General features: G+C 41.5%; 1 protein-coding gene across 1 annotated transcript in view; it reads left to right on the plus strand.

Moving 5' to 3' along the window:
• Positions 1-15,097, plus strand: part of LOC125893947 (thrombospondin type-1 domain-containing protein 7A) — a 239,557-nt gene that overhangs the window by 161,461 nt on the left and 62,999 nt on the right. The window contains exons 12-13 of the mRNA XM_049584960.1: positions 286-480; positions 2,665-2,931. Of these exons, the coding sequence (XP_049440917.1) occupies positions 286-480; positions 2,665-2,931 (462 nt within the window). The remainder of the gene's footprint in view (positions 1-285; positions 481-2,664; positions 2,932-15,097) is intronic.

The following is a 15,097-nucleotide window of genomic DNA, read 5'->3' on the forward strand; positions in this document are numbered from 1 at the left end:
AGTGGAATAACAACATGTATCTGAATTATTTAGGAATAAAAGTATAAAGTAGCATAGAATGCAAATGTAGGAGTGAAGCACAAGCACCTCAAAGTATCTACAGTGTGGTCAGTACTTGTAGTTCAGTTATTTCCTCTTTAAATACCATCAATCATTGTCTTGCCCTTTTCAATACCTGCTATGACATCCAATCAGTCTGTTGAAACAATAAATAATTAACCACTTTATGGCCTCCTACACCTTCTAATGAAGCATTTTTGACCCGTCTCCCTCTGATTCTTCCAGCTGTGTCCTGTCGCCAGCTGGACGGGACGCAGGCCGACATCAGCGAGTGTCTGAAATTCGCCAAGGCCATGCCTGCCATCACTCAGCGCTGTCAGCTCCCCTGCCAGGATGACTGCCAGCTGACCAACTGGTCCAAGTTCTCGTCCTGCACAGCTGACTGTGTGGGGGTCCGAACGAGAAAGAGGGCATTGATAGGTGAGAACAGACCGCGTCACAGCACAAACAACGGGCTGGTGTTTCAAATGCTTTTCAGACAAGCTTATTTGCACTGTAGTTTAAGTGTTGGTGAGGTACCAGGCAGTTTAGGGGGTAATGTTGGTGGGCAGCGCTCCAAGAGACGAGCAGTAAAGTTAAACACAAGGTCATAAATCTATTCAGATAGCTCTTGCCCGCTAAATGCTCCAGTGGGATTAAAGCAACAAATGTGAAATAACTCCTCAGCCTTTGTTATCCATCAGGATGTCCCCAGACAGTTGCCCTGTGCATCACAGTCATAAAAGCAAAATGACAAGAGTGCAGAAATGCATTAAGGCTCGTCTACAAGAGGTTACCGGGGGGAAAAGTCAACTTTAAACTGTGAGAAAGTGGAAGTGAAAGCTTTTTTTTTCTCACTGATGTGAAATCTTTTGACCCATTCTGGTTTAAAAGAGCAGAGAGGTCATGTAATGCATTTAAACCCTCTTTGAAGGATTGGTTTAATGATTTTTAGCAATAAATCAGGAAGTAAAGGGCGTGGATTTTGTAGTTTTATCCAGAATCTTACAGCTGAACTTGGTAAAAGTTATCACAGGGTAGCTGCACGTCCTTAAAAAGTCTGAAAATGTCTTAGATGCACATGAACTAATTAAAGGCATTGGAAAGTATTAAATTGTCCTAAACTCAGATTGGATGTTTTTCAGTCATGTAGGGCTGCCCCTCCTAGTCTACCAATAGTCGTTATTTAGGTCCATTAGTCGACTAGTCACTCGCATGTTTACGATATTAATTTAATTATTAAATGATATACATTGGGCGGGGCAACACAATGGTTTGAGTTGAAGGTGTGAGAAAGAATAGTATCAGTAACATTGTTAACACTGTGCTACATTACAGAGAAATACAAAACCATACTAATGAACCTTCATCAATATAGGCCTATATTTTATCTACAAGTGCACGTCACACACTGAGCGAGCCGCCTGTTAATGACACTGTGGGCTAATGGGCATGTAGCTACTTCCATGTTTCAGATGATGCGTCATGTTTGTAGTCGACCAATGAAGATGAGTTTACATATCACCTTGGGTTCGTCCTTCACCTTCTCAAAATGATCCCACGCTTTGGATTTCCTGCCTTCCAGTCACGTCATGTAGACAGTTTCTGGTGTCATGTCAAAGACTGCAGGACTGTTTCCCCCCTCATCTAAACCACCCAAACTGCATTTTAACAGCAGACTTTGACACAACACCTGTATGCGTGCAGTGCTCCTCTTTTCAGCCCTCTACACATTCACTGTAGATCACGCAGTGAGTTTGCATCCAATATTTACCTCTGAAATGTAGAGGAGTAGAAGTATAGGGTAGCATAAACGGAAAATACTCAAGTACAGTACGTTCTCTATAATCGTAGTATTCTTTGCTCAGTCCAGAACAATACCAAGACAACACATATTCAGAGTCCTTCAAGTGGGCAGAAAAGGTATTGACCAAAATGTTGACCAAAGTGTATACTCTTCTGCTGCCTGTTGGTCAGTATGACCTTTAAGGACAGATTATAGCATGCTACACAGCGGTTTGCTGCTTAGACGCAATTAGCAACCACCAGCTGCTTACTAATGCAGGATAAACTTGGCAAACCTTAGTTGAAATTATTTTAATTAAAAAAAACAAGATCTTTCGTCAAACCAGCTTGATGGAGACACTGGCACCTGCAGGTAAAAAAATGAGCAGTTAGAAAGAAAGTCATCAAAGCCATATCTCCTTATTTGCATGGGAAACAACTCCTGATGATAGACCGCCACAAGAAAAAAGTCTTTTTGCACAGTGATTTATGATTAACGGTGCTTGATACATCTGAGGGTAAAAAAAGTCAAGCTGCTTCAGTAAAAGAGCACTCTGCTTGAAACAATTTTGCCAGCGTAATCTATCATCAGGAGTTGCTGTCCTACCCATGCATGTATCCCACACAGACATGGGGACAGCAACTCCTGTGTCATCCAGCCCTTTTTAGTGAGTGCACTGTCCCAGACTATCCCAGAGGCCTTGAAAGTAGCCTTGAATATGATGAGACTCAAAGCCACTTCAGCCTTACAGAGACAGAAATCCACCAGCACCAGCAGACATGTGGAGTCACCTCTCCCAAAGTGATTCTGCTGATCTCATGTCCCTCTGCTTTCCTCAGGGAGGAGCAAGAAGAAAGACAAGTGCAAGAACACGCAAATGTACCCTCTGAGTGAGACCCAGTACTGCCCCTGTGACAAGTACAACGCTCAGCCAGTGGGGAACTGGTCAGACTGTATCCTGCCTGAGGGGGGCAGAGTGGAGAGCATCCTGGGGATGAAGGTTCAGGGAGACATCAAAGAGTGTGGACAGGGCTACCGCTACCAGGCCATGGTGTGCTACGACCAGGACAGCAGGCTGGTGGAGACCTCACGCTGCAACAGCCACGGTGAGTACATGTGCCTGTGTGTTAGAGTTGAATGCCCCAAAAATTTAAAAAACCTGTATCTCTAGAAATATCAGGCCATGCTGAAAGTTTTGGTCCTATTAGTTCAGGTTTTGTTGAAGCAGAGTAGGGATGTCTGGCACAATTTCACCTACTTCTTATGTGCATGGATAAGGGAGAAAGTCTGAAGAGGTCGAAACTTGGATGGCCCCGATAAAGGCCACAAGCCAAAATGCGTAGGTCTGACAGTGAACTTCATTTGCTCAGGTTTTGACATATCTGCTTCTGAGCCACCGCTCTAATCCCATCGAGGTGAATGGGTTTTTGTTTGTGTCACTCACAGCATTGAAAAAGTAAACACAAAAGTAGTTTATTGAGCTGCTGATAGTGCATCATGTATGTTTATTATACACACTGTGTTATGAGAATCACACCAATAGCACACTTGGAATGCTAATTTTGTCATTCAAAGCTTAGAGTTTGAGTCTTTGGCTCTAGTTTTGGGCTATTTAACTACTGGTGCAAAAATTTGATCATGCTGAAGATTTTGAGGTCATTAGCCTTAGAGCTGAGAGACATTACCGGAAATCAATATCGGGATTAATTGGGCCATTTACTTCAGTAATGAGCTAAACAGTATTTTATTAAATACACCTTTGCATGAGATCCTGCATCTTTACAATGTAGCTCTCATGGATTTTTCTGTACAGATCAATGAACAGAAACTCGTGGATTATGACTGAGTAAGTTTTATTTGACATTCAGTTGTTAAGAGCCCATTCAGGCACTGCAAAAGAAAATCTAATTAAATGTAGACTCTGTCTCACATCTCATGAACTCGGTTCACGAGGAGCTGCTGCATCTGACTGTGTTAGAAATGAACCCACACAGCACAAACAGATTGGTTGTATTTTGAAGAAGTGAGCAGCAGTCTGTATGAAGGAATTAATTTCTTGAATATATCAATGAAAATGGGTCATTTAGAGCCTGTTATCAACATGCATCTTGTGTGATCTGATCACAAATGGACGGGGCTACATACAAGTGTAAATGACCACCAAGACGGGTTGTGCTCCGATCACTCGTACCATTTGCTGCGATGTATCTGACCACGTCTTTTGTAGTGTAAACTAGGGCTGCACAATTAATCGAATATTAATCACAATCAGGATTTTGGCCTCCCACAATTGAATTAACAGGATCGACTGCAATACTGAAGTTTGAGATGTGTGCTTTACTCATAGAAAATTCCATTGCATATCAAGTCAAGTGCTTCTTAACTAACAGCAGCCTCTACTTTTTAAGAACTGTCATACCACTATGAGTGCACTTTGTAGTGGCAGCCTGTGAAAGACTTTCCTGAATGGTGCAACCGCTGACGGGCAAAATGAAGATCATCCGTCATAGACCATCATTATCCGTTGTATGGACATAGGACAGAAAAATTCAATTCAAGAGGGCTTGAGACATTTCTGTGCTGCAGAGCAACAAAACTAACCTGTTTAACCATCTGAAAAAACACAGTCTGCAGCACAATGAATGCATGAACGCCAAGACGAATAACGTTGCAAATGTTACTGTACCGTTAAAGTTAATCCCTGTCTTTGTCCAGCGTCAGCTCAGACATTGATAACCTGACCTCCACCTTCCCACCACACTTTGATTGATTTTCAGATGTGTGCAGGAGGTGTGGATAGGCTAAAAGACGGTGTTTCATAACTCATTAAAATTTGCTGTGATCAATTTTGATTGGAATTTCTTTTTACTGAAAAAATAGTCCCTATGAAAACTGTTGACAGTGTGTTCTGTGGATTATTCAGAGTTACAGAGACACTGTTTATAGAATTGACCTGGACAAATATGACTAAGAATATCTGTGTGGCTACATAACACCAGAGGTCAGTAAGAAAATGTCACAATGTGGGTCAGCTAATTTGTAAATTTTGGCCTGTGACCCGAGATAGAAGCAGCTCTGACAGAAACCTGTATTACAGCACAAAGGTCTTGAGACATTAATTTCCCTTCTCCAGCCTCAACCTCTTGGTTCCAGGTGAGAAATGTACTGTAGAACACTGGAATGCTGCAGATGCAAGAATAACTTTTTGTTCTGTTAAGTATTCATCTGATGTGAAGGATTTTGTTTGTGCACATATGAAAGCCCCTCCTATGGAGGCTAGCGACTCATTTCGAATACTGAATTTCACATAAGGAGGCCTTTTTCTGGCACACTCCTGTCAGAATCATTTGTCTCCTCGTTGTAAGGTCTTATCTTAGATCCAAAATACTTCAAGCAAAGAATTCAGGCTCAGAAACTCGATGTGAAATTGCTGTGAAATAGAATGCGGGAGATGTTCAAATGAATACATCAGTGTTGTGCATATATAAACATGGTTTTAGTCTCCTTGTGTGAGTCACAGATTCAGATATGCGTCAGTTAATCTGGGTGTGGGTGTGACAAGGGCATGCCGTATGGATGGTGCTGTGTGTGTGTGTGTGTGTGTGTGTGTGTGTGTGTTTGTGTTGTCAGCTCCTGTATATTTTTACACCTATGTGAATGTTTGTGAGTTTCTGTGTGCATCCATGCTTTCATCTTCAAGCATCACTGAGCTCAGACAAAAGAAATGTTCCTTGAGGTGCACGAAAAACAAAAACACAGTCACAAGGCTTGGCGATAGTACATGTGAATCTCAAAGATATCATTAAAATCTCTCTCTTATCCCTCTCATTCAGCCGCTACTCTCCTCCGTTCACTCTGCCACTCCCTCCTCCGTTTTCTGTGCCATTCTCTCCATCTCTGCCATCATCACTTTTAATCTTGATAGAGGAGGAGACATGGTCCTTCCACGACTCTGTGCTGACACAATGCCCTCGGCTGTGATGTCGATCAGGCAAACTGTGCCACTGTTATCTCTGTGTTCCACAGACATCAACAGAAAAAAGGGGATTATCATTAAAAGCGCACATTGATCCACGCTTTGTGGTATTGCTCACTTTTCAGATTGCCTGGTTCCTCTATGAGCGAATATTACAAGGGAAGATAACGCTGTGTGCTGCTCTGAACAGTTCTCAATAAATGAGCGCTCTTATTCAGAGTTTGCTCAGTTGCCGCAAGTAATAATTCAACAATTGTGAACTGCAGAGAATAATCCATTGTAAAAGGATATTTGAAAGTTGTACTATTTTTTTTTGTAACCATATAAATAAATAAAGAGGACCTATTACGCTCATTTTGAGGATCATACTCGTACTTAGGTTTTTTACTGGAACATGTTGCCATGATTTAATTGTCCAAAAACACATTACTGTCCTCATACTGTCTGTGCTGGAGCCATTGATTTTAATAATAATACATACCTGATGCCAAGATGGTGCCTATTCACTCCAGTGGCGTTACTCACTTGGCACATACACCAGAAAAGTTTTCTAGCTTCTGGGTTCCACTGAATATGCACAGTAGTGTTTCTCCCGCTGGCCCCAATCACAAGTTCACACTTGGCTCATTGACTTTACATTGTGATGATGTCATGGATTGTATAAATTGCTTGTCTCGGCTTTAGGAAAGTTTCACAAATACCAATAAAACCAGCATGGCTCAAAAATTCTGAATAGAAAGATTCATAATTTTTTTTACAACGGTGGCCTATGGGCCACAGGGGATCTTTTCACTGCAATACCTCGAGTGGCCACTGGGAAAAAATTGCTGCAAGGCTGAGCTACTTTCCTCAGTGCCATGCTGGAGTACCTGTATTCACCCTCTGTCTGAGACACTATTTTAGCACCTGTCTCTTGAAGCCCTCCTCCTGAAAAAGGTCGGCATTTCTGGGTCTTCTGCATCTCAGCATTTTTCCATTGTCTTTGCAGCCGCAATATGACTGTATTAGAAAATAGCTAGCTTTCTACAGGAACAAACAAAACAGGATTAAAAGCTTCACAACCAGACATGTTCCAGCAGGAATCTGTTCCAAAATCTTGGAGAAATTAACAACATCAGCATCCAAAATTATCTGCTTCCCTGACATCAGCATGAAGCTACTTCTAGCAGTGTACTTGCAGCCAAGGAATGACTGTGTATAGTGGCACTTTTTCCCGTTGAAAATTGTCAATAACTTATATGTATGTAACATCATACATCTGTGTTTCGTCCACATGCAGCCTACCAACACTACACAGATGCCTGTGATCTGTGCTGTTTACAACTGTTCCAATTGATCAAATTGGGAAAAAACAAAGGCCACTTCAAGTCCCGAACAGCAGTAGGATGTAAAGAGGCAAAGTTTAAAAAAATCTCCAGAACAAAACAGAACAGTAATGTTAGCCTGACGGTGCTGAATCCATGTACAGAGTTGAAATATAAACGACGGTTATACTCAAGCAGATTTACTCACCCAGCTAAAAACAAGACAGCAGTTGTATCAGTCTTGGATCCAACTGCACACAAAATAGTTACAGTCCACTAGACTCTTGTTTGCTTTCATCGACTTGCCATGTAACTTTAGTAACTTTAGGAGATCTAGAGGACGAGGTGATTTGTAACAACAATCGAGGTGATTTGTAACAACAATCTCCGTCTCATTGTGTCATGTGGATTACTGTTAATTTGTTATGCTGATCTGTTCTGTACGTCATCTATTGCACGTCTGTCCGTCCTGGAAGAAGGATCCCTCCTCAGTTGCTCTTCCTGAGGTTTCTACCGTTTTTTTGCCCCGTTAAAGGGTTTTTTTGGGGGGAGTTTTTCCTTATCCGCTGCGAGGGTCATAAGGACAGAGGGATGTCGTATGCTGTAAAGCCCTGTGAGGCAAATTGTGATTTGTGATTTTGGGCTTTATAAATAAAATTGAATTGAATTGAATGTCCACCCCGGGCAAATCAATCAAGTTGTGGGAAAAATAATTTTCTTCATTTTGTAAGGATCACATCAAACATGAGTTTTCTAACGGTGTCTGCTGCCTGCTGGTTCATCCAACTCTATTTTGTGGTCACTTTCTTTTATTTGTAAACCACGCAGTATATGGATTTATCACCCCTGCCCTTAGTCTGAATTTTGCGCCTTATAATAGTCACCTAGTTGCAAACTATAAGCTATAAAGGCTTCAAAACCCAACTGGACATGTTCCAGTAGAAACATGATACGATTCCTGATATTTGCATGCACCCACACGCAGCAGTGTAGACTATATGACGTAAACAAGAAATCTGTCAAGAGCTGACGTCAGCTTTTAGCAAAAGTAGAAAAAAACATTGGAAACAGAGTATTCAAAACAGTCTGAGTTTTTTGCTTACAGGGATTAATGCTGCAGTCACTTACCTCATTATTTGAAACTTTGGCCACATTTATTATGAACATCCGAGACTCTAAAATTATATATATGACAGGAAATAAGGAAAGAGCATAATAGGCCCACTTTAAAGTCAAGGCTGACTGCAGGGAGACTAATAATCAGCAGCACAAGAAGCAAGTAACATCCAAATGACAAAGTCCTGATTCTATTAGTTCCCAGCAATAATTGCAGTCAGCCACAAGAAGATCTAATTAGTCTGTTGTCATGTTCAATATCATCAAGGCCAAGTCGAGACTGAGGGGGTAGAGACTCAAGACCAAGCTACAGATTCACCAGCTCAGGAAAAAGACTGAAATTATTTTGGGCCTATTATCATAATGATGGTCTGAATCAACGTGGTATACTCCCAGGAGAGTTTTCAATCTCATCTCACAAGAATTAAAAATAAAAAATGAACTACTCAACAAAAAATGTAAGTACTACTCTCAACAGTGTGCCAAAGGTCATGGTGTAGTCAGGGAAAATATTGTACTAAGTCCCCTCCTATGCCATATATATATGTAATATTACTCATATATTCTTACATTTATGACTATAGGTGACCTGTCATACTGTGACCTTTACCATGACCTAATATTACAGGATGGCTCAGGGGGGCCTTGGCCTTGTCTTAGTGGGGGTGTGGTAAAGGAGGAGGGAATGCAGTCACTCTGGGGAGCCATGAAGGGTAAAGCTTAAGGGCAAGCATCTTGCTGAGGACCTGTGAACTTGAGCAGTACTGCAGAGAACAGATTTGTTGGTGCATGACGACCCATATTTGTAATAACACACTGAGAGCCTGTGCCGTATAATTGAGCTTATGCTGTTTTGAGTGTAGCAGCATGTAGGCAGTGTGCTGTGAAGGTTTGAGGACTAAAGGCAGTGTCTGTTAAGGTTAGTAATGTCCATCAGGGTCCTTCCAGCCTATGGCGACTCTCTCTTATTCCTTTATCCTGAGCATAGAGCTTCCATAGCTATTTTCAGAACGCCCAGGGATTAGGCTGTCCCCGTTGCCTTGGAGATGATTGTGGTGCAGGGGGTGTAACAGGTCAAACTCAGGCTGTAATGTTGGATGATTCCAGTCAAAAGGTTTGTGTAAAGCTTCTCGGGCCACCCACCCATAGAGAGGATGCAATTTGGTTTCAGAGGCCAACACTATGGTGACTCAGCCGGACTTTATTCCTGGCTGGATGGACAGAAATAAACGGTGGGTGCATCTGCTATCAGGGTGTCCCAGGGGCCCAGCATACTTATGGATCGTTGCAAGTGCAAAAAGAGAATAAAAATATTTGTGGAAAGTCTTGTTATTATTTGCGGTGGCTTCAAGAACATCAGTCCAGCAGAGTATAAACTCATGTGCATGCATATTGCTTCTGTATTTAATAGGGCTGACCCCGACTAAGAATTTTCCAAGTCAACCAATAGTCGTCATTTAGAGCCATTAGTTGACTAGTTGTCTGGGTTTTTACGATATTACACACTGAGCGAGCCGCCTGTTAATGACGCTGTGGGCTCATGGGCGTTTAGCTACTTCCATGTTTCAGATGATACGTCATGTTTGTAGTCGACCAATGAAGATGAGTTTACATATCACCTTGGGTTCGTCCTTCACCTTCTCAAAATGATCCCACACTTTGTCCGACATGTTATTAACTAGCCTGTGGAATAACTGCAGGTACCAGCCCTGGAAATTAACCTGACTCCTGTCTGACTGCTGAGCGTGGCCGCTTCCTGTGTCTGTCCTTTCAAATTAAATTCCCACATGGTCCAGTCATATAGGTTTTGATTTATTTTGACAAGGTGCAAAGTTTCACATTTGGTCAACTATGAGGGGGCAGCCCTAATATTTTAAACTATATTTTCCTCTTGTTGTTGGTTTAATTGATAGTAGATATCAGGAACAAATTGGGCCCTCATCCACACCCACTCCAGCACCACCACCACCACCCAATCACCCACCAACCCTTAGCTCCAGTACCAATACAGGTGACTTCAAATAAGCTCTTATCCACAGAGATGGAGTCTCCTACAATTTTTTCAAATCCAGTGTCATAGATCCATCCAGGCCTTGCTCTATTTTGCATACACAAACTAATCTGATTGCAAAGTACAAAAGGTCAAGTAATTTATTTCAGGACAAAATTTTTCTTTCAAATAAAACTATGACAGTTATATTCCTCCTTTTATCTTAAAACAGTGCAAGAAAAAATGTCCTCTGGTGGATGTTTAGAGAAAAGTAAAATAGTAAAACATTCAAGAAAATCCTGCAAGGCATTGAATCATAACATCAAATCATGAACAAACAGATAGATTAATGTGTTAATTTGTGCAATTCCAGGGCTGTTTAGGCACCACAGTATGCAGAAATCTTCAAACACACCATTATAAAAAATGGCAATGACACGTTTTTCACTCCCCAAAACTTGGCCTAACTTTGAAGTGCTATTTAGCCCCTTTCCGACAAGATAGCTTGAAATGGTACCGGTGGATGCTGTAGGTTGTGTAGTTCCTAGGGCTGCTCGATTAATCGAATTTTAATCTAGATTATGATTTGGGCTTTCAACGATTATGAAAACAAAATAATCGACATAAAACGATTATGCGCTTCTTGTCAGTTGACTCTCGTTGTCTTGTGTTGCAAATCAAATGCACCCGGAAGCCGCGCCTGCGCAATACCTCCCCCTCCCCTCCTCTCCTCTTTTCACTCCACGAGCATGCGGAAAATGGCAGAGGGAGAGCGAGAGGGTAGTCTGTGTGTGTGTGTGTGTGTGTGTGTGTGTGTGCGCGCATCGGGGCCGAACTCGGCCGTGCGAGATACAGAGAGCAGAGGAGAATTTTAAACGCACATGAAGAGACAGAAATGACATGCCGTCGTGTAAACAATATAAGTCATCACGTGTGCCACATTATTGTTTGCACAATTGTGATTTTAATTTTGATCAAAATAATCGTGATTATTATTTTTTCCATCATCGAGCAGAGTAGTTCCATATGATACCAGTATCTTTACTCTAACTCTAAAAGTGAGCCAGCTACAGCAGGTTTGATTTGCTAGACTGCCCAGCTCCTCACCTTTGCCATGTTCAGTTTCTGGTTGTCGTACATGGTGCAGTTGAAACTTGACTGCACCATTTTCATAACAACTGTTAGTGATAACAATGCATGTATTTACTATGTAAACTCATTTAACTTATATTGTCAGTAATACAAATGGCAGACTGTTGGTCATATCAAAATCATGTTTGATTTTTTTTACACTACGTTTGCTCTTTGTAGCATTACAGTGCACACAAGAATGTTTTACAGGTGAAGACAAAAAAAGAACAAACCTGGATTAAATATTCTGACAATGAGAAACACACATCAGTGTAATAAACTGCACTGTCTCATACCAGGGCCCACACTGGTCACTCATGTCAAAAGAAGACACATTGACTGTCTTATTTGTCTGGACAGCTTCGTAAAAACTGAAAACAGATATGATTGTGTCAGAAAGTTTCTGGGAGGAATGCCAAAGTTTCGCATGAGTTACGGAGCTTCAGGGAATTTAGCAAATGGATCACTGTGCAGGGGATCAATCTTGTGCACTTTTATATTTGCCATATTATGTGGTTGTCTTCTGTTTCTGCATTAATTCATCACCTACAGGTCTTTTTCAACATGATAGGAATGCTGGTGGGTTCTTGCATGTGCAAAGAGAAAATAACAGCAGAGCATTACCGTGCTGTGAATAATGGCAAAGCACAGGTTAAGCTAGCATGCTTAGGTTTACTTATGTTCAAAGCAAAATGTTGATATATTTTGGCTGTTGTTGGAAAGCTTGTCCACGTCCAGAGGCAGTCCAATTAACACTGGGAGCTCCAAGAGCTGGCTGGGCAGTGAAATTGTTAACATCTTGGGTGAAGTTGAGCCGTCAGCAGTTACAGCTGCTTTGGGAATTACAGCAGGAGCTTTTGCCAGGTTACAAGTTGACTTCCAAAGGCAAAAAAGGAGTGATCTGCTACCTGGACTCAACCCAAAAAGCTCCCAGAGAGCTTGGCAAGACACATAACAAGTTTATATCAGTTGAACTACGAGTGAACCGCAGGCTGAGGTGCTGCAGCATTTGCACTGTGAGTGAACTTAAAGTGACGTGTCAGTGATTTAGAATGACTGGACTCGACTTGAGGGCTTACAGTCGGGGGGCAGAGGTGATGAGGATTATTTCAGAGGCCATGCTCAAGTCAGCAAGGTGTTGATGTGGAGATGCTGATCTGGTCTCAGGGGCAGCAGAGTGGAAGGAGGTCAGGTGGATGTGTGTGTGTGTGTGTGTGTGTGTGTGTGTGTGTGTGTGTGTGTGTGTGTGTATTAAAGCTGGGCAATATCTCAATATTATATACATATAATGATATGATACTAGGGATGAGACGATATACAATTTATTGTTGATTGCAAAAAAAAAAAAACTCTGAATAGGTTGATCGTATTGAATTACCATTATGGGGATAATCACAAATATTGTGTCCAGCAGCAGCCAATATTAATATCCAGCTGTTTGGTGAAAAATATATTTTAATTTCCTCCATACTGCCCAGCCCTAGTGTGTGACTGTGTGTGTGTTTGGATGTGATCATTATGTCACTGCGCATTTAGTTAGGCCAAAGTGCTGCCAGGAATCTTATGTCCTGACTGGATTAAGCAGACTTTATTTTTTAAATCATATTAGCTGTAAGAAATGTTACTGCTCTGGTTTGGGTCAGTGTAGTTGTGGGCAGCAACTCATTGCCCACTACAGTTGAAGGATGATTTTACCAAGGTCGCTCTCCAACTGCCCTCTTCAGCTGAGCCAAGGTTTAACCCTGTGTTTAAGCACCAATCGTTCATCATCCTAAAGTGTGTCTAAACAAGAGGTCACCATCTTTGGCAGCAGCGGCCTGCAGCTGTGCTCAAAGAGGGTAACTGAAAACAGAAACAAAGCAAGTGTGAAGTGTGAGATTATTTTAATTGTAAGAGGACTCAGGCTTACAAACCCTTTCTCTGCAATGCTAAGGCTGCATTCAGACCAACGTATGCACTGCATCAAGTTACAGAAATAGCTTCCTTGTTGATATTTATTAAACCACTGTAGGGGCTCTGTGAAAAATAATCAGGGTTATCCAGGGATGGAGTAACCTTTAAGTCCCAAGTTAATGTGGTACTCACATTAACATTACTCACATTACTCACACTCACAGACAATTCAATTCATTGCTCCGGTTGAACAAGTCACAAGTCATGTTGTATGAAATTCTGATGGTCTGGTCAAATGTTAGCTTTCTTGCCAAGGTTTGAGTAGCCAAAAGGTTAGCTAAAATCACATATTCACGTACCTTTCTTTGTGTGTTCTAGTGATGAATGAAGTTGGATGTTGTGGTGGCAGTGACACAGATTTTTTAATTGCTAACCTTGTATACTGCTGATATTTCTACTGCAGTCATCCACAACATAATAATGAAATTTAATGTAATTATTTTTTAACTAGCCCCCTCAATGATAGCTGTCTCCTGTATTGGCCTCTGACACATCATATTAGGTTGCCTAGTATGTGTACACTGCACTCAAAATTGCCCAATAATGCCTCAAAGACACAACCTAACTTCTCAATATCTAGGAAGATGCAAATATTTAACAAAAAGTCAAGTATTTTGGAGTCATCTGTTCCAAGTCAAGTCATGAATACCAGATCAAAGTCAAGTCAAGTCTCAAGCCCTGAAATCTGGGACTAAAGTCTGACTCGAGTCAAGTCATGTGATCAGTGTTTTGACAAATACGTTGAAGCTAGCTCAACCTTTGTTGCAACGACATCAAGCAACTTGGTAGATTCCTGATAGATTACTCTGGAGTGAATTCTACTTTTAACCTTGCAGTCAATCAGAATATAGCACTGTCTCTGGACTATGGGGGACAGGGACACCCCCACCCAGGGCTCGAATCAGGGTCCCTGGTTAACATTATCGCCTCACAGCAAAAGGGGCCCTGGTTAAAAGTAGAATTCACTCCAGAGTAATCTGTCAGAAATCTACCAAGTTGCTCAGGCCGCCTGACAACTTTCCAGAGATGCACAATCTTGTCTTGTTGTATTATTAGCTGTAGTGCCATGTCTTGGTGTCTGATAAACCTTAAAATGTGTGGGTGTGTTACTCCAACTGAACTTTCTGAATTGTATTTTAACTTCTCAATAGTACTTTTAGCAACACACCCACACCACACAGCTGAATGTGTTATTTATTTCTGTATTTATTTATTTGAATGCAGTGCTATTTTTGGTCTGAACATGGCCTGACACGTTCGAGCTTTGGGTATGAGCTTGTTCAAATCAGTTGTGGGACAAACTTTCTGACTCTCCCCTCTAGTTATCCTCCATTTGCTCCAGCAGAGCTCAGTGGCCAGCAGTGGATAGGTGTTGTTGATGATAATGATGATGGTGCCACAGAAGAGCATTTTTTCTCAGCAAGACTTTTCCCAGTTTGAAAAAGTGAGAGAATTACTCACATATACATCAACAAAATTGATTTTAAAGTACTGACAAGTCTCTGTGGGATTCCTCTGAAACGTGTTATCTAAAAATCGTGGGAAGTGTGTTTTCAGCAAACCCGTCAGTCAATGTAGCACCACATGTCTCTCACTAAAGAGCAAGGCAGTCTGAACGAGCGCACATCAGAAAGAGGAAGTGGTTAGGTACCCAGTGAGACACTCCACTTTGCCGGCTCATTCACCTCATCGATTTTCTTAATCAAAGGCTAAACTGATTTACAGGCCAATGCTGTTACACACGTCTAAAAAATATATTAGATTCCACCTACTAAACAGACTTTCTGGGAGCAAGTGAAAAA

This window comes from Epinephelus fuscoguttatus, linkage group LG8 (genome assembly GCF_011397635.1).
Source record: "Epinephelus fuscoguttatus linkage group LG8, E.fuscoguttatus.final_Chr_v1".
Lineage (NCBI taxonomy): Eukaryota > Metazoa > Chordata > Actinopteri > Perciformes > Serranidae > Epinephelus > Epinephelus fuscoguttatus.